General features: G+C 48.9%; 2 protein-coding genes across 2 annotated transcripts in view; both read right to left on the bottom strand.

Moving 5' to 3' along the window:
• Positions 1-273: 273 nt before the first annotated feature.
• Positions 274-16,580, bottom strand: LOC114359293 (U4/U6.U5 tri-snRNP-associated protein 1). Its single transcript, XM_028313617.1, has 16 exons — positions 16,319-16,580; positions 14,699-14,834; positions 13,939-14,138; positions 13,310-13,442; positions 12,952-13,057; positions 12,680-12,814; positions 11,735-11,845; positions 11,126-11,329; positions 8,224-8,352; positions 7,576-7,663; positions 7,123-7,271; positions 6,165-6,320; positions 5,154-5,259; positions 3,744-3,915; positions 1,500-1,728; positions 274-698 (listed from the first exon to the last, which is right to left on the bottom strand). Exons 1-16 carry the CDS (start codon positions 16,455-16,457, stop codon positions 573-575), a joined length of 2,319 nt encoding a protein of 772 aa, XP_028169418.1. The 5' UTR covers positions 16,458-16,580; the 3' UTR covers positions 274-572.
• Positions 16,581-20,610: 4,030 nt separating this feature from the next.
• Positions 20,611-24,403, bottom strand: part of mv (lysosomal-trafficking regulator mauve) — a 29,569-nt gene continuing 25,776 nt past the window's right edge. The window contains exons 21-23 of the mRNA XM_028314809.1: positions 22,856-23,091; positions 22,203-22,392; positions 20,611-20,748 (exon numbers count right to left, since the gene is read on the bottom strand). Of these exons, the coding sequence (XP_028170610.1) occupies positions 20,619-20,748; positions 22,203-22,392; positions 22,856-23,091 (556 nt within the window). The 3' untranslated portion in view covers positions 20,611-20,618. The remainder of the gene's footprint in view (positions 20,749-22,202; positions 22,393-22,855; positions 23,092-24,403) is intronic.

Raw genomic sequence — 24,403 nt, 5'->3', positions numbered from 1 at the left:
GGCGCCCCACTGTCAATGTCATCGACAGGACAATCCAGTATTTTGGAACTATATATCTATAGATGACCCACGCTGAACTGTCAATGTCATCGACAGGACAGTCCAGTATTTTGGAACTATACCTAGGTGTGTCAATCTTAAATTTTTACTAAAAACTCCGTTGTATCTATGGTTAAAAAAATGTGAAAGCCAAGTAACTGCACCACGGCGTGACTGCACCATTGTGTTAATTTTTTAAACATTTTTTTGTGGCGTAAATAAAAAAAAAGAATATTAATTTATAATCCATTCTTTATTTCAGAATAAATTGCGAAAATGTACATCTTGCACTGTTCCAAAATTCAAATACATTAATGGTTACGGTTAATTTCAAAATGTATACTTCTGTGCAGGTGTACCTCAAGTTTTACTTTGAAAACTACCTTTATAAAAGCATACTTTGGAATCTCAAGAGAGGTGATTTAATTTACATTTTGTACTTAATAAACTGTAACCAAAAGCCATATGAAATGTGTTTTTGTGAATGTATTGGTAATTAATTTCAGCGCCGATGGGCTGGCAGCCGGGAGCGGTTAGGCGCCGGATTCGCGCTTGGCGCCCTGCAGCACGATGTAGGCGGAGTGCGTCTCGCGCTGCTTGTCCTGCAGCATCTGCAGCGTGCCCAGCGGCGTGTCCGTCGAGCTCATCTTCTTCATCAGCTGCACAGACAACGCGTCGGTTATAAGGTGCGTATTTATTAATATTTTTTTTGCCTCGTCCACACCAACATGCATGTCGTAGGCATGCTTAGTGAGCTGCCACATTGGCGGATTGTAAGCGTTTTTTAAACGGTGACATAGCGAAAACGCCGCGGCTCCGCGGCGAACACGTCACGGATGCTTAAAGAGGTTAATAACCGGGTAATATGCGATCATGATACACGTTGACGATACGGATACGGTGATCGGATCGGGCAAATGATACATGTCTGGACCCGGCTTAACGTTTCCGCCTCGTGTCCGCCGCGCACCCGCGGGGTGTTCGCTGCGTTGACGCTCCGCTTTGAAAACGCTTGTAATCCGCCAGTGTGGCAAGGCTCTTACGGTCGTTTCTACAATTAGTTTCGAATTAGATAATACGTTGGTGTAGACGAGGCCTAGTGTAGTAAGAAAAAGGAGAGATAGGATAGTCGTGAATATGTCAACATTGACGCCTGTAGCACATCTCCGCCCGCGAAATGATTTCAATATAATTCTCTGAAATCACGTCACCACATTAGCAACGAGACCAAGTAAACGCAGAGATGTATATTGAAATCCTTTCACTGTCATGGTTTCGCGGCGGAGGTGTGCTACGGGCGTGAGGGTTGACCATGAGGGGCAGAGGGCAAAGATAGGGTTTGACGCAGACTGTCCCATTAGCAAAAGTTGATTATTAACAGATGACTATTTTTGAATTCATGACGAAATGCGAATTGGACGGTCTGCGTCAACCCGATAGTAGTCAGCGGGTGCACTCACGCCCTCCTGCACGGCCTTCTTGATGCGCTTCTCCTGCTTGTTCTTGCCGGGCCCCTTGCCGTGGAACTTGTGCGACAGGTAGCGGAAGGCCTCCTTGGGGCACAGCGGGCGGCCGTCGTCGTCCACGTACTCCAGCTTGATGTTGGGCCGGAAGTTGCTCTTCTCGCGGAAGTCCTGCAGCGGGCCCGAGTGCCCGCCGCGCTCGCGCCGCCCGTACTTGTCGTCTTCGCTGTAGACAATGTTTAATTTAGTTTATAGTTGTTGTAAACTGGTATTTTTAGGTCTCATAAAAATCACGATGCCATGTTGTATCGTGGAAATCTACAACACTAAGTGTTGACGCAAATGAGCCTCCGACCACAGCCACCGGTGGCCAGCGATGGCGACTTATCAAACTTTTTAATATATTTTGTATAGACGCGTTGCATACGTGTATCCGGTGGCAGTAGTAGTAGTGTCCGCTCGTACTCGCCACTATACAAAAAGTGTATTAAGTCGCCGTCGCTGGCCACCGGTGGCTGTGGTCGGTGGCCCATTTGCACCGAGACAAATTGCAACGAGGTACGACGATGTCGATCAGTGCCGCGTTAAATTGATTTGGAATGTATCGTTCCATATGGGACACTAATTACGATTCTAAACGAGATTTTGAAGTAGTAGCACAGAATAATAATAAGTACTACGTACAGAAGTTTTACTTCGCGAAGATATTTAATAAAATGTATGCTCAATGTCATTCACAATATGGTGTAATTTAGCCTGTCTCAAGAGTCAAGCACCATTTTGTTGACAAACGTCAGTGATCGGCATTGCGCCGAAGCTANCGAGCGCCGATGATTTATTACATAACTATAGCTATAGTTGCGTATACGTATTTACTGCGGTTTCTTTTGTAGTTTTTAGGGTTCCGCTCGGCCGATTAGTAGTCGTCCTGCACATACTCCCGCCGTGCAGCGACGGACTCGTCGATGCAGAAAAACAGCTAGCAGGACGACTGCTGTTTCTGCTCGGTGAAAGGGTGGCGGAGGTGACTATCACGGTGCTGTAGCTGCCGGTACTGGAGTCTTCAAACTCCAGTTCGTTACTGCATCTTCTATAGGTTGACGCTGTCGATTTATATCGGAGATTTGGCGTGAAACGGACGATGTGCGGTTGACGAACTTTCTATGGTGTTCTCTTCTATTATCACGCCATGGTGCCTCCCGCCGGTATGGAAGCGGCGATGACTCCCGCCGGTTTCTATCTTGCGACAACTCCCGCCGGTTATGCGATGATATTGCCTTTGAACGACGGTTTCGGTTAGCGCCTGATCGATTTTTATCCGCAATTTTTTCGACGTGCGTAAGTGAAACTATTGCGTTCACTTTTTCTGTAGGCGCAGCGGTTTCATGGTGCAGTATTCTGTGGTGTGTCTTTCTGCACCCATTTACTCTGCACTGTATCCCTGGGCATCTGTGTGTTCTATTCCAGGGCTGAAGACAGCGGTAGCACAGGCGCTTCTCTTTCGCGATGTNAAGGCTGCATGATGACAGGGAGGCTCCTTGTATCTGACAAGGCTGCTTGTCTATGATGTCAGAGAGGCTCCTTGTCTATGATGACAGGCAGGCTCCTTGTCTATGATGACAAGGAGGCTCCTTGTCTATGACGACAGGGAGGCTCCTTGTCTGTGATGACAGGGAGGTTCCTTGTCTATGACGACAGGGAGGCTCCTTGTCTATGATGACAAGGAGACTCCTTGCATCTGACAAGGCCGCTTGTCTATGATGACAGGGAGGCTCCTTGTCTATGATGACAGGGAGGCTCCTTGTATCTGACAAGTCTGCATGATGACAGAGAGGCTGCTTGTCTTTGATGACAGAGAGGCTCCTTGTCTATGACGACAGGGCTCCTTGTCCATGATGACAAGGAGGCTCCTTGTATCTGACAAGGCCGCTTGTCTATGATAACAGGGAGGCTCCTTGTCTATGATGACAGGGAGGCTCCTTGTCTATGATGACAGGGAGGCTCCTTGTCTATGATGACAGGGAGCCTCCTTGTCTATGATGACAAGGAGACTCCTTGTCTATGATGACAAGGAGACTCCTTGCATCTGACAAGGCCGCTTGTCTATGATGACAGGGAGGCTTCTTGTCTATGATAACAAGGAGACTCCTTGCATCTGACAAGGCCGCTTGTCTATGATGACAGGGAGGCTCCTTGCNGTATCTTGATTATGTTGAAAGCATGTTATTAAATGTTGCAGACCCGAGCGCCTTGTCCTCGATGGAGTAGTGGCGGGCGGCGAGCAGGTGGTGCGGCGCCCGCGCGGGCGGCGCGGGCCCGGCGCGCTCCAGGTAGCCCTTGCTGAGCGCCAGCCGCAGCGCGCCCGCCACGCCCGCGCCCAGCGCCGGCTCCGCTTCCAGGCCCACCGACGCGCCTGCAAGCAAACGGTAATCGTTAAGGCTGCTTTTAGTGTCACGCGGACTGGCAGTGCGGATCGCTCCGCACAGCCGATCTGTATGAACTGCTAGGGAGCGGAGCGATTCCTCCGGACCGCATTACTCTAAGGCTTGATTTCCTTTTAGGCTGACATCGGTGATCGACGTCAGCGGCGCGCACGATTACACACTAGTTCTATGTAATCATCTGCCGCTGACGACGGCGTTGCAGTGCGGTGCTTTATAGAACATTGTGTTTATTCGTACGCTTGACCGATGTACGCGACCGACGTCAGCGTAGGAGGAAATCAAGCCTAAGGCTGGTTTTAGTGTCATGCGGACCGTCCGGTGCGGACCCGCTCCGCACGGCCAATCTGTATGAACTTCTAGGGAGAGTTTTAGAGTAATGCGGTCCGGTCCATTCCGCTCCCTAGCAGTTCATACAGATCGGCTGTGCGGAGCGATCAGCACTGACAGTCCGCGTGACACTAAAACCAGTCTATTTTTCCACAAGCTTTACATGAAATAAAGTCGGAAAGTTTAGAGCATTCATTCATCCGATGTAACCAAGATTTGGTACTACAAATCATATAAGGTAGCTTTCTGAATTGTCGGCGCGGCAGCGACACGACATCAGCACGCTCGGCATACGCAGTACCGAAAGCTTACCGAGCACCTGTATTTCAATGGAGCGTTCCCGATTGGCGCGGCATGCGCGGCACCAGAGTAAATACAAATGAGTAAGTCATCTTCATAGAAACGCCCGAGCGCGGTTTGTATGTGAGCGCGCCAATACGTATGCGGCGCGCACGCACACACTGATAAAATTTAGCGTGGATTAGCGCCGAATTTTGTCAGTGTGTGCGTGCGCGCCGCTGGCGGCACTCACTCACATCAGGAACGCTCCATTGAAATGCTGTATGAATCGTGCTGATGTCGTTTCGCTGCCGCGCCGACAAGTCAAAAAGCGGCCTAAGGCTCCGCGCAAACGGGGCCACCAGCCACCAACATTATCAGTGGGCGCCACGTGATCGGTTAGATTTTTTTTGGAATGCGGTGGCGTGCCGCGCACTGAGCGGCGAGTGGATGCCACACGGCGATTCCATACGATTCCGTTAAAACGTAGCTCATCTCCTACCGGTGTGGCTGTAGTCGGCGGCCCCATTTGTGCGGAGACTGGCTTCCTCATCACACTGATAGCTATGAAATAATGTGAAATATTATGTTTGTGTGTTACCGGCGGCGATGTCGGGCGGCTGGTCGCTGCCCACGTCCACGCGGCTCCAGGCGCCGCCGCGGGCCTCCGCCGCGCCCTCCACTTCCATGTCGTCGAACGCCGCCTCCTGCCGGGCAACAAGGGAAATAAGTCTCGTTTAACTGTAATCAATGAGGGCTATCGTTTTTATACTTAACAGTTAGCACCCCTGGCGATTGACAGGACCTTACTCTACAGTGGCGCCATCTTGATGAGTGCAAATGTGATAGTCCTCCTACCACTTTAGCGCTCCCAAATTGGCGCCACTGTCTACGCTACTAGCAAGTGACAGGACCTTACTGGTGAGCGCTAAAACGATAGCCCTCATTGGCTTGTACGCTCCTTATTAGCGAGCTGCTCTCTTAGCAATTGTACGAATATTCAGGTGCCCCAAAATTAGTACGTCTCTCTGACACCAGAGGGTTTGAAACGCGTGAAACATATTAGTGACGTGCTAATTTCAGGACGCGTTCTTGTATATTATGCAACAGTAAAAGTTAGCGCACACAGAGACGGAAAGGGCGGGAAAGCGATCCAAATCACTAGACACGTATCGTGCCGGGAGGCAACCGCTTTTCCGCGCTTTTGTTTATATGTGCGCTGATCTTTAGGGGTTTGCCACTCTGGCGGATTACAAGCGGTTCCAAAGCAGAGCGGCGACGCGGCGGAGACGAGGAAAACTCCGCCGCGTCGCCTTGAAAACGCTTGCAATCCCTCAGTGTGGCAGCTCATTAATGTGTTGCACAACCAAGGAAGCTTCTAAAGCCTGGTCCGTGAGCACGTAGAATTTTGTCCAATGACCCCAAGCTACCCATCCTTATCGCTCGCGCGTATTATGTTGCTGTCGCGCTCGCACACACTGAGGGCGCGCGTCGCACAGTCGCGACAGCAATATAATTACGCGCGAGCGATAAGGATGGGTAGCTTGGGGTCATTGGACAAAATTGTACGTGCTCACGGACCAGGCTTTAGAAGGAAAGTAGGCGTGTTTACCGCGGGCGGGCGCTCGGCGCGGGCGCCGGCGTAGGAGGGCACGTCGCCCAGCGTGCGGCAGAACTCGGCCGTGGCGTCCAGCACCATGCAGCCCTCCGGGGCCTCCTCCACTTCCTCCTTCACCTCCTCCTTCACGCTCTCCAGGATCTCTTCCACCTGTAAAATATGTTATTATTACATTTACCTAAGGAGCCGCTGTTAAACACAAATTATGTAACAATTTTGGCAATAAAATTGTTTTATTTATTATTATTTACTTTATGCGACATTAGGTTGACATGACTACAATGTATCGACTGCACAAGGTAAAACGTGTCATGTTAGAGTTAACTGCGCACCTGGCAGCTTGAACGTCACGTGCATTATGACGCTCTGTTACGGATGGGGCGAACGCAAGATGTGCGGGTTGGGAGCGAGTAGCATTCCAGCGAGGTGCACAGTTCGGGCTATATTTCACCGGGACACCATGCGGCGCAACCAGTCGCCGCTACCAACAAAATGTATACAGCTTTGCGCAACCAAACGGACACCAGGTGAGTAACTCTCTATAGAGCTGTTTTTTGTTGGTAGCCGGCGACTGGTTGCGCCGCCATGGTGTCCCGGTGAAATATAACCCTTAGGGAGTGCGCGCACGGGTGACTTGTGTCCATGGATGAAGATGTATGCAGAAGCGCACCGTAGCGACGGGACAGCGACAAGTCACTTGTGCGCGCGAGCCCTTAGCTCAATCGTGTTGTAGGTGCTAAATCCTGCTGTGCGTCAAGGCAGAGTAAATACAAATGAGTAGGTCATCTTCATAGAAACGATCGAGCGCGGTTTGTATGTGAGCGCACCAACACGTATACGGCGCGCACGCACACACTGACAAAATTTAGCGTGGATTAGCGGGGAGTTGCGCCGATGAAGTTTCTATGAAGATGACCTACTCATTTGTATTTACTCTGGTCAAGGTCAGCACCTTGGGCATGGCGCGCGCGGTGGCGGCGGCCTGGCGCATGCGGCGCGCGCGGGCCAGCGCCGCCTGCAGCTCCGCGTCGGGCTCCGCCTCCGCCTCGTCCTCCACCAGGGCTCCGCGCTGGGACCCGCCTGCGCTCGTGCCGCCCACCTCTGTAGATACACAACATAAACATCAGTTGCTTCATTCTTCTATAGTCTGGTCTGTGAGCACGTAGAATTTTGTCCAATGACCCCAAGCTACTCATCCTTATCGCTCGCGCGTAATTATGTTGCTGTCGCGCTCGCACACTCACTGCGGGCGCCCGTCACACAGTCGCGACAGCAATATAATTACGCGCGACCGATAAGGATGGGTAGCTTGAAGTCATTAGACAAAATTCTATGTGCTCACAGACCGGGTTTTACATGTAAGCGTAAATGATATAATATAGAAATATAATCGATATTTTTGTACCTGTATCATCTGTCTCCAATGGCGCCGTACCCGCCTCGTAATCATCCACGTCTATCGGTTCTTGTTTAGCCTTCTTACGAATTTTACCCTGCAAAAACCAAATAAATTACTTATTGTATGTGTTAATAAAGTAATGTAAGCCTCTTTTTGCCTGAGATCATGTATGTAATTTTAACTTTTTTTTTTATTTTAAGGCTGAGTTACACCACCTAGCTTTGACCGTATAGATGACCCACGCTGAACTGTCCCGCCAAACTCAATGACAGGGGGGCGCTACCATCGTTCAACTATATGGTTTCCAACATGGCAAAAATCGGAACTAGCGATTCGGTATTGACGGTGGCGCCCCACTGTCAATGTCATGCACAGGACAGTTCAGTATTTTGGAACTATAACTTTAACGAACCGTAATTTTTGACGTTTGTCAAAGTTAAAGTAAGGTGCAATCCAGTCTAAGATGTTTTCAATAAGATTTATTTATTTATTTTGTGCCAATACCACACTAACGGTACGATGGCTTGGGCCGGGTACAGAAGTGTGTAACGCATAATATTTACATATTAGTGCCATCAACATCTAGAATGCGCGTTGTTAAACGTTACACACGTCTGTCCTCTTCAATACAACAAAGCAGCTGCAGCGACGTACCTTCCTCTTAGTCTTCTTGAACTTGGCGCTGATCTCGTGCTCGTCCAGGTAGTCGGTGGCCAGTTGCAGCGGCGGCAGCTGCAGCGACTCCAGCCGCTTCTCCACGCCGCCCGCCAGCCGCTCTTGCCGCTGCCAAACAATACATTATTACTTGCTTGTTTCATTTATTAAACGACACACACACCCCCTTGTTCCCCTTCCTCTTGTATATGATGTCAAGGAGGCTCCTTGTATGATGTCAAGGACAAGGCTGCTTGTCTTTGATGTCAGAGAGGCTCCTTGTCTATGACGACAGGGCCCCTTGTCCATGATGACAAGGAGGCTCCTTGTATCTGACAAGGTTCCTTGTCTATAATAACAAGGCTCCTTGTCTATGATGACAGGAAGGCTCATTGTCTATGATGACAGGGAGGCTTCTTGTCTATGATGACAGGACAGGAAGGTTCCTTGTCTGTGACGACAGGGAGGCTCCTTGTCTATGATGACAAGGAGGCTCCTTGCATCTGACAAGGCCGCTTGTCTATGATGACAGGGAGGCTCCTTGTATCTGACAAGGCTGCATGATGACAGGGAGGCTCCTTGAATCTGACAAGGCTGCATGATGACAGGGAGGCTCCTTGGTCTATGATGACAGGGAGGCTCCTTGCCTATGACGACAGGGAGGCTCCTTGTCTATGACGACACTAAGGCTCCTTGTATCTGATAAGGCTGCTTGTCTATGATGACAAGGAGGCTCCTTGCATCTGACAAGGCCGCTTGTCTATGATGACAGGGAGGCTCCTTGTATCTGACAAGGCTGCATGATGACAGGGAGGCTCCTTGGTCTATGATGACAGGGAGGCTCCTTGCCTATGACGACAGGGAGGCTCCTTGTCTATGACGACACTAAGGCTCCTTGTATCTGACAAGGCTGCTTGTCTATGATGACAGGGAGGCTCCTTGTCTATGACAAGGCTGCATGATGACAGGGAGGCTCCTTGTATCTGACAAGGCTGCATGATGACAGGGAGGCTCCTTGTATCTGACAAGGCTGCTTGTCTTTGATGACAGGGAGGCTCCTTGCATCTGACAAGGCTGCATGATGACAGGGAGGCTCCTTGTATCTGACAAGGCTCCTTGCCTATGACGACAGGGAGGCTCCTTGTATCTGACAAGGCTGCTTGTCTATGATGACAGGGAGGCTCCTTGTCTATGACGACAGGTAGGCTCCTTGTATCTGACAAGGCTGCTTGTCTATGATAACAGGGCCCCTTGTCCATGATGACAAGGAGGCTCCTTGTATCTGACAAGGTTCCTCGTCTATAAAAACAAGGCTCCTTGTCTAGGGAGGCTCCTTGTATCTGACAAGGCTCCTTGCCTATGACGACAGGGAGGCTCCTTAAGATATCTGACAAGGCTCCTATGTCCATGATGATAAGGAGGCCATATGGACAAGGAGGCTCCTTGTATCTGACAAGGCTCCCTGCATTAAACAAGGAACCTCCGTCATCATAGGCAAGGCGAGCCTTTTCAGATACAAGAGCCTCCTTGTATGATGTCTATGGGTTCTTACACACGGACAGCATTTTGCTGTCGACGCATGTAACTGCAGTCGACGTCAGAAGGCGACGGCTAGCTGTCGACATGCTGCCGACGTGCTGTCGACGCGTTCGCGGCCGCCGCCGGCAGGTGGCGACAGCTAGCCGCCTCCGCCATTTTGAAGGTCAACTGTCAGTAGTCCAGGAGCTTACACGCACACCTAATGAGTTCCGAACAAATTGATTCGAAATTGCTAAAAAATTAGTGCTGTCAAAAACAATGAAATAATATGGAACTCGAATTTAGAAGGCTACCATAATAAAACATTAAAAAATAGAGCATGGGCGTCGGTGTGTGTAGTCTCGTTCTCTATTCAATAACATTTCTTAAACCCACAATGACCGGTTCTTTCTCTTTCGTCGACGACGACGGAGTAAATGCAACAGCAGTGTTTCTTCAATGNTGATGACAGGGAGGCTCCTTGTCTATGATGACAAGGAGACTCCTTGCATCTGACAAGGCCGCTTGTCTATGATGACAGAGAGGCTCCTTGTCTATGATGACAAGGAGGCTCCTTGTCTATGACGACAGGGAGGCTCCTTGTCTGTGATGACAGGGAGGTTCCTTGTCTATGACGGCAGGGAGGCTCCTTGTCTATGATGACAAGGAGACTCCTTGCATCTGACAAGGCCGCTTGTCTATGATGTCAGAGAGGCTCCTTGTCTATGATGACAGGAAGGCTCCTTGTCCATGATGACAGGGAGGCTCCTTTTCTATGATGACAAGGAGACTCCTTGCATCTGACAAGGCTGCTTGTCTATGATGTCAGAGAGGCTCCTTGTCTATGATGACAGGGAGGCTCCTTGTCTATGATGACAGGTAGGCTCCTTGTATCTCTCAAGGTTCCTTGTCTATGATGACAGGGAGGCTCATTGTCTATGATGACAGAGAGGCTCCTTGTCTATGATGACAGGGAGGCTCCTTGTATCTGACAAGACTGCTTGTCTATGATGACAGGGCCCCTTTTGTCCACACAAGGCCCGTTGTCCATGATGACAAGGAGGCTCCTTGTATCTGACAAGGTTCCTCGTCTGTAAAAACAAGTCTCCTTGTCTATTATGACAGGGAGGCCCCTTATATCGGACAAGGCTCCTTAAGATATCTGACAAGGCTCCTATCATGATGATAAGAAGGCTATATGGACAAGGAGGCTCCTTGTATCTGACAAGGCTCCCTGCATTAATCAAGGAACCTCCGTCATCATAGGCAAGGCGAGCCTTGTCAGATACAAGAGCCTCCTTGTATGATGTCTATGATAACAAGGCTCCTTGTCTATGACGGACAAGGCTCCTTGTCTACCTGACAAGGGTACCGTGCCACTCACCATCATGTCGCGGAAGCGCTTGGCCTCGATGGCGGCGTGGTCGCCGATGACGAAGCCGCGGGCGCGCGCGGCGGCGTCCTTGTCGATCTCCTCGTCGTACTTGGCCAGCACCGGCTTGCGGTAGCCCAGCGCGGCCGCCTCCATCTCCTCTTCGTCGTCGTACGCCTGGTACCCGCTTTTGGCTTTCTTGCGGTTTAGGATGTTCTGCAAATTAAATGTTTATTATTATTCCATTTTAGAAGAGTCAGCAGTAGCCACGTGTAATGCACCTCGCCCACGGCGACTTTTTGTAGCGATGCAGTAGCGATTTTGTCGCGCGTTCGCATCGATAGTCACAATGCGGTCGCTGGCTGTGTGCCCTCGCCCACATAAACGCGCGTCTGTCGCGATGCAAGCGCGATTCAGTAACTTCCTCCGTTCTCTCCCCGATGTCGTCCGACACGGTCGCGCGTTTGCATCCGCGCATTAGTAAATAGCGATGCTGCCACTCGTTTACGAAACGCGCGACATCATCACTACAAAAAGTCGCCGTGGGCGAGGGCCCTTACATGTACACTTGAAAAGGCCGGCAATAGACACACAGTAAGCAGGTAAGGCTGCGGTGGTTACCTTCTGCGAGCGCTCGGTGTCGACGATGTTGACGTTGACGAGCACGTCGTCGGCGTCGGCCAGCACGGGCGCGTCCGCCAGCGTCAGCACCACGTCGCGCTCCTCCTCCAGCTGGGAAAGGGATCAAACAAATTATATTAACTATACAAGATTAAATAAATAAAATATCCTCTTACCCCGATTTTTATTTCACCTTATACAGGGTGTTAGGTAAATGGGTATATGAGCCGACACTAGCCCATGTTAACATGGTCATATAAATGGTATGGTGAAGTCAGAAATATGATATCATCATTTTAATTTTTTTAATTTTCGTGCAAAATAAATTTTATTAAATCCGATTTGTATGAAAATTAAAATAATCAAAATGAAGACGTCAATTTTCTAACTTCACCATACCATTTATAACATGGGCTAGTGTCGGCTCATATACCCATTTACCTAACACCCTGTAGAAGATGCACATAGGGAATGTCACACGACCGTTGCCAGTACGCTGTGTAGTTGCAGCGGAATGATTGCGATGTCGCAACGCAATTTTTAATGCCGGCAGTACACTCTCACTGAGAGACTACGAACAGGCCGAATGCGAGTTCTCACCTCTCGGGGTGTCTCGCTGTCGCTCGCTCGCTCTCGGACGAGACTTGACGAGTGTACTGCCGGCATAAGAAAGTGCGTTGCTGCTCCATAATCGTACCGCTGCACTTTTACCCGTAACTTCTCCTGGCTCTTCTTAGTCCATTACACGCACGTTCCGTCCAGCAACGCCCTAGCAATTCACGTGTGAGGCCCGGTTTCCACCAATGCAGAGCAGAGCGGATGAGTGTTTTAAATAACCAATCAGATTTAATAATTTCCACTTTTCTCCGCTCCGCTCCACCTTGATAATAACCGGATCTTACACTGATTCTCTAAGGGTCGCAATAAAATTGTACTGTAACTTACAGCATCGAGGTCGTGCGCGACGCGCAGGCCGCGCAGCTGCCGCTCGCCGTACGCGCGCGCGCGGTCCGAGCGCGCCTCGTCCGCCACCAGCGCCGACACGCCGAACACCTCGTCCATCTCGTCCAGCATAGCCGCCTGCAGCAAGCAATCGGATTACAAATCGTGTTAAGACTAAACTAAATACCATTCAAATATTATGTAAAAAACAAATAAATCTAGTTTCAAAATTCCTAGTGTACTTATTTTGATTCCCATTAGAGATTATAACTTACCCTTTTAGCTGCCTCTCGTTTTTGTTTTTCAATCTCACGAGACTTCTTCACCCATGCGAGGGCATCCTCTCCGTCATCTTCGTCCGCCAGCAAAGTTGTTTTGAGCCTAAAATAACAAGGTATCACATTAGCTGACAAAAGTATATGAGGAACAACCGCGACCTTCATTAGATCGTCGGTCCACCTAGTGGGAGGCCGGCCGACGCTACATACGTCTTCCGTCGTTGTTGTGGAAATCCTTGGGAGAGGCCTTTGTCCAGCAGTGGACGTCATTTGGCTGAAACGACGACGATGATTAGGACACTTCATTAAAATAATCGTCAAAGTAAAATCCACTGAATGCAGAAAAAATGCTTACTTCTGCTCGATCTTGCGCTTCTCGCGGCGCTCGTCGAGGCGCTGGCGCAGCTTGTCGGCCTTCTTCTGCTGCGTGATGCTGGCGGCCGGCTTGTGGTAGAACTCGCCCAGGTCGTCCTTGAACTTGCCGTCGTCTGTGGAGGAGAAATTAGAGTTAATAAGGTCATATGAATGTAGTTGCTAGGACTGCAGCATGTAGACAACACAAACAGAACTTACGATTCTATAAAAATTGTAATTTCCAAATAAGAAATAGGATTACAAAAGAATATGAAAATAATCGCCATTCGCGATTTAAATCATGAAACTTTTATTCACTTATATTAATTCAATAATTGAATCAGAAATGAGATCCGCAGGAGAATTAAAGGGCGGGGCACGTAGCTCGTAGAAACGATGGCCGTTAAGGCAGAAAGGTTCTCGAGTGGCGACCACGGGCAGGAAGACGTAGCGTGGGCAGGCCTCCTACTAGGTGGACCGACGATCTAGTAAAGGTAGTGGGAAGAGCCTGGATGCGGGCAGCGCAGGACTGTTCATTGTGGAAAGTTTTGGGGGAGGCCTTTGTCCAGCAGTGGACGTCATTTGGCTGAAACGAACGAACGAATTTAAATTAAACAATATGTAACTGACCGGCGGGCGCCTCAGCGACTTCGAGCGGCTTGAGGCCGAGCTTGGCGCGGAGCCGGTTGGTGTCCTCCACCGACAGGCTCTCCTGCGCGCCGCCCCCCGCGGTCCCCGCGCCGCCCGAACTTCCGGCGCTGGTCCCCGGCGAGCCCGAGCGCGCACCAGACGGCTCACGCTCCCGCTCGCGAGGGCGCTCCGCCTCCAAACTTTTGTCTCCGAAGCTGTCAAATATAACAACAAATGAATAGGTAGGTGTAGGTAGGTCAAATACATGAGTTTTTCTGCATAAAAAAAATAGATAAATTTTGAAATCATGTTCTATTTAAATTACTCTTCTTTAAAGCAAACAGCCGGGGACTGAAACACACAATCTGCAGATATCTTTCCCACACAAACCTGGGTTGCTTCAAGGCAAAAGTGAATAGGTACTTAGAGATGCCACACGGGCGTTTCAATATCAACGTTCTGGGCATCTCTTATTAAACATTGACTGGACAAATACCTGCCTAGTAGTCATGCAATAAAAAATAACTACTAAAGCCTGCCAAGAAAGTTAATTTGGTAGAAGAATACCTGTAGACCTACTAAAGTCGGTCGCCGAGCACGTAGAATTTCGTCCAATGACCCCAAGCTAGCCATCCTTATCGCTCGCACGTAATCATATTGTTGTCGCGACTGTGCGACCGCTTGGGGTCATTGGACGAAATTTTACGTGTTCGGCGACCGGACTATAGAATACATGTAAATCTACTAGTTGTGCATTTACCTGTCATCCTTGTGTGCTCTGTGCGCCTCCCTCGCGCGCCGGTCACGCTCCCGCTCGGCGACGTCGACGCTGGCGCTGCGGCTGCGCGGCGGCGGGCTGGGCGGCCGCAGGTGCGAGTCCACCGGCACCTCCTCCACTACAACCAACGAAAAAGCACGCTTCAACTACCTGCACTCCTGCACCAAACATTCTCCCACTTCAGATTAAATTTGGGCCACGTATTTAATTACTGAAGTGGTCAGTTCAAATTAATTTTGTATGTGTGATCAATGGAATGAAATAAAGGATAAATAGAATAATATTCTACAAAAATATGTGTTGTTAAGAATATCAAACTGATGCTGATTTTCACTCACATTATCACTTTACATCAGAATTAATGTTAATCAAAACAGCAATTGAAGAATTTGTGGATATTCAAGGATTAATACAAGGATTTGTGCCAATTATTTATAGTGAAATAGACAGAAATACAAATATTTGAAAGCTAATAATGAATAAAGAAATGATAGAAATAATTGAAGATCTTGTGGCACATCATATAGCGCTTGTTCCCATCCAGTCACACATAATGAGTAACACTGTGACTTGCTGGGAAAAAAAACCACATCAAGTCGCACTATTACTCGTCAGGACACCTATCTGCCCAACATACATTAAGTACCTAGTGTCAGGGTAAAGAGGTTTCTTTAGAAAGAAACAAAATTATGTAAAAAAAAAAAACTTGAATAATCATCAATCTCAGGCTTTCTGTCAGAAAATGCAGGTTTACCAGTTGACTTGATGGGATTTTCTCCCCAACGAATCAGTGTTATTCATTACAGTGTGACTATTTGGCAACAAGCATCTTTTAGTTTAGTCTTTTCATAAAATAATTTAAAAAAAAGGAGTAAGAGGATACTCAATATTTCTAAATAAATCAAATGAGGTCATTGTCAGCATTTAGCCATGCTGGAAATTCTCTTTCTTGTTTGATAAGTGTGACTTATCATTTTCACTGCAATATTTTATTAACCGCTAATTATGACTATGACTACCTATTATGAAACATGTTCCCTAATTTTTTGATTACATCTTAATTATTTTTTTAATAAGAGCTACTATTATTGTATTAAATCTTAATAAAATAACCACTACAGACTGGTCTTGCATTATGCACATGATCAGAGTTTTGAGAAAGAAGATCGTAACGAAATAGACCTTGTAACTTCTAAATTATTATGATTCCGTTCAATTGCTTATTACTTTTTGAAGAAAACATGGGGTATCTTCATTGGTACGAACAATTTTACAAAACACACATCTCCACTTCATCAATCAGCAGCACCAAGCTCGTCGACGACGGCACTACCATACCCACCTCACCGCGCCGGCGCTCGGGACGCGGTGGCCCATCACGAATGCCACCGAGTCTGAAATAACGAGCAAAATATGCCATTATTTTGTCAACAGGGATAACCGCCACAGACGATGATGATCTCATGGGTATTTTGTTTGATCAATCTTGCGTGTGGGTACCCACATTCATCGCATTTTAATTACAGTTTGAAAGCTTATCTGGGGAATGAAATGATCACCGTCTACTGACGTCCAAAATATTGAATTAGGACAAACACATACCGTCTGGAGAGCGGTCCTTTTTGCGATCTTTGTGTTTCTTGTGGCGTTTACGTTCGCGTTCCTCGCCATCCAGAGGTGAGCGAGATCGGCTCCTGTGCTTCTTCTTTTTCGATTCTTTCTTATGCTTTTTAGAACCCATTATAATATATTTTGTTGCAATATATTAATCCGCTGTAATCTATCCAAATACTTGCAAGTATCTCAAAATAAAAATAAACACGTTCTCTCTCACGTTAACTCTTCACTTGTCAAATTGTGTAAAATCGGCCATTTTGATTTGGGAATTGTCAATTGTCATGTTGAATTTTTTTCTATAATGTGATTGGCATTTTTAGCAAAGGCATCAAAAATTATACAGCTTAATTTTTTTCTAAGAAAAACTGTTTGCATGAAGGCGAAGGGAAGCGGAGAAGTGTTATAATTAACCAATCAGATTTTTAATTAAATCCACATCTGTCCACTCCACATAGCCACAAACATAGCTCCCTGCACCGCGCTGCGCCGCCGTTCTTCTATAGAAAAACGGATCCACCCGACATACCTAAGTACTTCTTTTCTTCTTCGCTCCGCTCCGCCTTGATGAAAACAGAATTTTATTCAAATTGTGGGACCCTGGGACCCCGGAACTAGTCAATCATAGTTAGGTTGAATTGGAAGCTCTACGATAGATTCTGGCTATAATAAAAATTAAAGAAGTTGCAGCAGTGGTTGAAAAGAGCCTGCAACATCACATAAGGAATAAATTGGTGCTATGTGATGAGCAACTCTCAAACGGGTTGGTTTTATTTAACACCTCGGATTAAACCCGTACCTCGTCAGCATAGCATCTTTTACAACAGGGTTTTTGATCGATGCGTCTTTTGCCACTCTGGTAAAATAAGTTTGTTTCGAGCTTACAGTTTAGTTTAAACCCAAGCAACAAATTGAAGACTTGGTGCATCTGAAAAAATATCTATTTGCTTTTGAAAATTATAACAAATGATGACAGTACTCTTCGTGATTTCAATGCATCTAAAATAATCTGAAATAAAAAATGTTGACCTATAGAATAACGACTGATTTGCGGTGGCTTTTTTTTGCCAGTGGGCGGTTTCATCGTAACTATGATTTGCAGTAGTCACTGGCACAGACTAGCTCTTGATAAGGGTAGATCGATATTTTCGTTAGATAGGTACCCCTTTGGTCAAAATTTATCATCGTCCCACCCATCATTCAGGGGTCGTTTATATTGTGTTCTGTAGTATTTTGCCGCCCTTTACCACAAGTGGCCTTGAACGACCCCGCCACTCTATGGCCGACGCTGCCACTCTTCCAATAACGAGTCTAAAACAAGCATTGGTTTGGTTGCACTTAAAAATAGCACGAGTTATAAAATAAAACTTCGTTTAAAAAGTATATAAATGTATTGATTTAAAAATAAAATTACTTATAACTTTAACAGACCTTTCACCTCGCAAAGTTAGCATATTTTGGCAAGCGCAGAACACATCTTTTAGACATGGAATCCAATGTGTTAGTTATTATTGCTTGTAGATAACATTATTGTCGATAAAATAACAATTTGAGCTTAGCCTTAAAATTGAGCCAACAATCTTATCACCAATTTTGTCCTCCACATAGGAATCTTCTTCATCTTACATCATTTGTCTGGACAACTAAATACATTTTGCAAAATATACAAATAATATTAAAAAATAAAAAAGGAATGCATAAAAAATACTTACTCTACTAATATTTACAGAATTGGATTTTGTGATATGTACGAAATTATATTGCATTATATTTACAATAAGTCAACTTGTATAAAAAAGGCGATTAGATCGAATTTATTTCAAAAATAGACATAACATTCTCATTTGCTTACATGTAGTATCGTTCGCACTTCACTAATCTAAATGGGGATAAACATAAGTGGTTCCATCTAAGTCACCTTTGGCATCGCTAGCATCTTGAATCTCAAACGTCGCGAGTATTCAATCATGAGGGTACTCAATATGAGCTTACACTACTACACGGGATTTATCTTAAAAGAGCAAACTTAACCATTTTATTTTTAACGTCCGACAAGGTGTATCATAAAGTTTCGAATTCGAGAAAATCCTGTAAATACACGATATGTTAAATATACAAATTGATATGTTGTTAAGTAGTTACAAATCTTCTCTGAAAAGAAAAGTAAGTGTTGATCGAGATACGAAAGTATGAAAAAATTTAGAAAAATAGATAAGTAAGATAGAGTGGTTAAATTAGATAAAATAGTTAAGAAGGTTACTTACAATTTTCAACAATAAAATTCTGTGATATCTTAATTATTCATTAGTCTTCGTAGCGGAAATCTTTATCTTTTTAAAGGACAAAATTTTGTGTATCTGTAACACGAAAACAGCTTGATATTAGGGATCACGTATTTTATATTTTTTACTACCACCACCACAAAGTTATACGCGCCGGAAAGAGGTGTTCTTCGGTCATTCAGTAGAAGGTATAAAATATAAGATGAATACTGAAAAGATATAGCAATTCTTTTGTTTAAATACGATGATGTCGTTGTGAATATTTCCAATGTTTTTAAGAAGAAAGATTTTTCTTTTTCCCAATTATTTGCGCACTACGCAGTCAGGTCAGCAGCCAGGCGACCGGTGGCGACAGGCGGGCTCTGTCTGATCGGGAGGGGGACGGGTGTGGTGACGTCACAGCAGCGCGTGCGCCGGCAGCAGGCGGAGGCTGGGTGACGTCACAGGAGCGCGTGCGCCGGCAGCAGGCGGNATTCTAATCTAAATATTAAAAGGAGAAACTGACTGACTGACTGACAGATCAACGCACAGCCTAAACGGCTAAACGTAGGCACTTGAAATTTGGAAGGGACGTAGCTTAGGTACCGTAGAGGTGCACTAAGAAAGGAATTCCCGAAATTCCCACGGGAACGGGAATTAGCGGGAAAAACGGGATTCACGCGTACGAAGTCGCGGGCGGCCGCTAGTCAAGCTATATTGGATAGACTATAGATAACATTATTGTCGATAAAATAACAATTTGAGCTTAGCCTTAAAATTGAGCCAACAATCTTATTACCAATTTTGTCCTCCACATAGGAATCTTCTTCATCTTACATCATTTTGTCTGGACAACTAAATACATTTTGCAAAATATACAAATAATATTAAAAGATAAAAATGGAATGCATAAAAAATACTTACTCTACTAATATTTACAGAATTGGATTTTGTGATATGTACGAAATTATATTGCATTGTATTTACAATAAGTCAACTTGTTTAAAAAAAGGCGATTAGATCGAATTTATTTCAAAAATAGACATAACATTCTCATTTGCTTACATGTAGTATCTTTCGCATTTCACTAATCTAAATGGGAATAAACATAAGTGGTTCCATCTAAGTCACCTTTGGCATCGCTAGCATCTTGAATCTCAAACGTCGCGAGTATTCAATCATGAGGGTACTCAATATGAGCTTACACTACTAGACGGGATTTATCTTAAAAGAGCAAACTTAACCATTTTATTTTTAACGTCCGACAAGGTGTATCAGAAAGTTTCGAATTCGAGAAAATCCTGTAAATACACGACATGTTAAATATACAAATTGATATGTTGTTAAGTAGTTACAAATCATCTCTGAAAAGAAAAGTAAGTGTTGATCGAGATACGAAAGCATGAAAAAAATTAGAAAAATAGATAAGACAGAGTGGTTAAAGGCTGATTTTTCAATAGTCAGATAACTTTTAACTGAAGAATAAGTTTGGCACATTGACGGTTTCAGTATGGAAAATATGTCAAAATGACAAGTTTATTCCACAGTTAAAAGTTATCCGACGATTGAAAAATCAGCCCTAAATTAGATAAAATAGTTAAGAAGGTTACTTACAATTTTCAACAATAAAATTCTGTGATATCTTAATTATTAATTAGTCTTCGTAGCGAAAATCTTAATCTTTTTAAAGGACAACATTTTGTGTATCTGTAACACGAAAACAGCTTGATATTAGGGATCACGTATTTTATATTTTTTACTACCACCACCACAAAGTTATACGCGCCGGAAGGAGGTGTTCTTCGGTCATTCAATAGAAGGTATAAAATAAAGATGAATACTGAAAAGATATAGCAATTCTTTTGTTTAAATACGATGTTGTCGTTGTGAATATTTCCAATGTTTTTAAGTAGAAAGATTTTTCTTTTTCCCAATTATTTGCGCACTGCGCAGTCAGGTCAGCAGCCAGGCGACCGTTGGCGACTGACGGGTTCTGTCTGATCGGGAGGGGGGCGGGTGTGGTGACGTCACAGGAGCGCGTGCGCCGGCAGCAGGCGCGCCGAGCGGCCCGCGCCCGCGCCGCCCGCCTCCCACGCCACGGCCCAGCCGTCCGCGTAGCAGCCGAACAGCGCCATGCTGTCGCTGCTGTACGCCAGGCTGCGGGCACACAAAAGGACATGAGGATTATGTGCACAGATACCATTTTACACACGCTTTGAACTCTGTGCCAAGCTCCATATGAGGACGAAGAGTAAGAATTTTAGCAGCTACGACTACGAGTGTAAAGCTGCGAACACCTTACAAATAATGGTGACTGAAAAGAAAAAAAATGTTTTAAATAAAGTAAATTCAATCCTAAGAAGAAATTTTTATGGTTGCCACTCGACAGCCCCGCGCCGCCGCCCGCCGCCGTCACGCGAGTGTGGTGTGACGTGGCTCGCGGCTCGTTACCTGCAGAGCGGCGTGGGCCGCGCGGGCCCGGCGAGCGCGGGCGGCAGGCGCGCGACGGGCCGCAGGTCCCAGGAGGAGTACAGCGCCGCGCCGCCGCCCGCCGCCGTCCTGCGAGTGTGGTGTGACGTGGCTCGCGGCTCGTTACCTGCAGAGCGGCGTGGGCCGCGCGGGCCCGGCGAGCGCGGGCGGCAGGCGCGCGACGGGCCGCAGGTCCCAGGAGGAGTACAGCGCCGCGCCGCCGCCCGCCGCCGTCCTGCGAGTGTGGTGTGACGTGGCTCGCGGCTCGTTACCTGCAGAGCGGCGTGGGCCGCGCGGGCCCGGCGAGCGCGGGCGGCAGGCGCGCGACGGGCCGCAGGTCCCAGGAGGAGTACAGCGCCGCGCCGCCGCCCGCCGCCGTCCTGCGAGTGTGGTGTGACGTGGCTCGCGGCTCGTTACCTGCAGAGCGGCGTGGGCCGCGCGGGCCCGGCGAGCGCGGGCGGCAGGCGCGCGACGGGCCGCAGGTCCCAGGAGGAGTACAGCGCCGCGCCGCCGCCCGCCGCCGTCCTGCGAGTGTGGTGTGACGTGGCTCGCGGCTCGTTACCTGCAGAGCGGCGTGGGCCGCGCGGGCCCGGCGAGCGCGGGCGGCAGGCGCGCGACGGGCCGCAGGTCCCAGGAGGAGTACAGCGCCGCGCCGCCGCCCGCCGCCGTCCTGCGAGTGTGGTGTGACGTGGCTCGCGGCTCGTTACCTGCAGAGCGGCGTGGGCCGCGCGGGCCCGGCGAGCGCGGGCGGCAGGCGCGCGACGGGCCGCAGGTCCCAGGAGGAGTACAGCGCCGCGCCGCCGCCCGCCGCCGTCCTGCGAGTGTGGTGTGACGTGGCTCGCGGCTCGTTACCTGCAGAGCGGCGTGGGCCGCGCGGGCCCGGCGAGCGCGGGCGGCAGGCGCGCGACGGGCCGCAGGTCCCAGGAGGAGTACAGCGCCGCGCCGCCGCCCGCCGCCGTCCTGCGAGTGTGGTGTGACGTGGCTCGCGGCTCGTTACCTGCAGAGCGGCGTGGGCCGCGCGGGCCCGGCGAGCGCGGGCGGCAGGCGCGCGACGGGCCGCAGGTCCCAGGAGGAGTACAGCGCCGCGCCGCCGCCCGCCGCCGTCCTGCGAGTGTGGTGTGACGTGGCTCGCGGCTCGTTACCTGCAGAGCGGCGTGGGCCGCGCGGGCCCGGCGAGCGCGGGCGGCAGGCGCGCGACGGGCCGCAGGTCCCAGGAGGAGTACAGCGCCGCGCCGCCGCCCGCCAGCCCGGCCGCCACCACGTTCACGCTGGCGCCCTCCGCCGCCGCCGAGTAGCACACGCACGTCACGCGCTCCGTCACGCGCACGCTGCCTGCGGGAACAATGATATTTCAGTAAATATGCAACCTTAAATAAAATACATCCCATAAAACCGCGTATCTACTAGAGGCAGCCTCGAGCCGAGCGGCTGCCTCGTCCCGAGTGACAAAATGTGACTCGATCCGCGCCTTTTAACTCGCAATGAGTCGTGCTTCAGTTTGAGGTAGCGTCTCCATTAGAGCAGCCGGGGGTCGCGGCAGCCGCTCGACTCGAGGGTGCCTCTAGTGGAGATCCAGCTTAAAGTTCGATTAAATTGGATCCTGCTTTTACTAGTAAAGTTTAATGAAAAAACCGAATAGCAAATTCGAACAGATCGGCTCTTTGCGGCCCACACACGGAATGTCCTCGTAGGAAGGAGCCCTAAAAGTTTCATAAAAGTTCTAAATGCAATAGTACCCGAAATCGAAAAATATGTTACAGCGTAGATCTGTTGCTAACTTTGAAGTCAAACTCACCGACGAACCGCCCATTGACCGTATGCACTCTGATGAGCGACTGGTACTTGTCGGTGGCGTCCCTCTCGTAGGAGTCAGCGTCGCCGTCCTGTCCGGGCGGCTGCTCGCGCGCGTCCGGACTGTCCGGGGAGCGAGCCGTGTCGTGTACTGACGCCACGTCGGACAACGTGGGGCTTATCGCCAGGTGCGTCACCGGCAGCATGTCCCGGTTCGGAAGCGTGCGGATGTAAGTCAATCTAGATGGGACGAGATTATATCAAATTATGTAATAAATAAGTTATGTTAATGGGTATCAGTATTATCGAGGGTGGCGGCCGGCGGCCAGGCGGGGGCAGATGATCATAATAGAACTAGTGTATTTATGTACGCGTCACTGATGTCGGTCATCGATGTCAGCCTAAGAATAAATCAAGCCTAAGTTGGGAGAGTATACTCACTCAGCCAGGTCCCACAGCAGTATAACTCCATGCGTATCAGCAGTGGCAAGCGTGGCAGCAGGCGGGCAGGCGTCGGCGGCGGCGAGCGGCGCGCGGTGCGCTAACAAGGCCCGCGCGCGCAGGTGGGTGGGCGTGGTGCCCACCGCCACGCCTCCACGCGCCCTGACGCGACACATCTCCGTTTAACACTAGTGTACTCACTCGGCCAGGTCCCAAAGTAAGATAACTCCATGCGTATCAGCAGTAGCGAGCGTGGCAGCGGGCGGGCACGCGCCCCGACGCGACACATCTACGTGTAAGTGCTTGTTCACGTTGACTCGCGAGCGCGGTGGCGGGCGCGGTGACGAAATATCAAACATATGTAGTGATTCCAAGTGTTCACGTACGAAACGCAGGTGCGGTCTAACTAGCGGGCAAGCTAGCGACTGGTGCGCGCGGAGCGCTCGCGGTAATTTCAACGCATGAAGATGTTTGTGTGTGTTCATGTCAAACTAGCGGCGGCGCGCGCGTTTCACTCCCGACGTCAGGTAAGTTCAACCAGTTTGAACTCGTCGATAGAAACGATAGTACGTCACACTCGCGCGAACGCCTGGTGGTTAATGTGAACACGAGCTCGCAACGTTTCCCGCGCCCGCACCCGGCCCCGCGTCCGCGCGTACCTACGTGAACAAGCACTAATGCTAGTGTACTCACTCGGCCAGGTCCCACAGCAGTATGACGCCATGCGTGTCAGCAGTGGCAAGCGTGGCGGCGGGCGGGCAGGCGGCGGCAGATGCTCACATAGAACTAGTGTATATTCGTACGTGCCGCCGACGTCAGCCAAAAGTTGCCTAAGTTGGGAGAGTATACTCACTCGGCCAGGTCCCACAGCAGGATGACTCCTTGCGTGTCAGCAGTGGCGAGGGTAGCAGCAGGCGGGCAGGCGGCGGCAGCGGTGAGTGGCGCGCGGTGCGCGAGCAAGGCCCGCGCGCGCAGGCGTGGCGGAGCGCCGCGCACTACGGCGACGCGCCACGCCTCCACGCGCCCCGACGCGACACATCTACGTGTATCACTAGTATACTCACTCGGCCAGGTCCCACAGCAGTATGACTTCATGCGTGTCAGCAGTGGC

The sequence above is a fragment of the Ostrinia furnacalis genome, unplaced genomic scaffold (genome assembly GCF_004193835.3).
Source record: "Ostrinia furnacalis isolate ACB-3 unplaced genomic scaffold, ASM419383v2 OfSCF0319, whole genome shotgun sequence".
Taxonomy (NCBI): domain Eukaryota; kingdom Metazoa; phylum Arthropoda; class Insecta; order Lepidoptera; family Crambidae; genus Ostrinia; species Ostrinia furnacalis.
The sequence above is the reverse complement of the archived record's forward strand: the minus strand, read 5'-3'. Positions and strand labels throughout refer to the sequence as shown.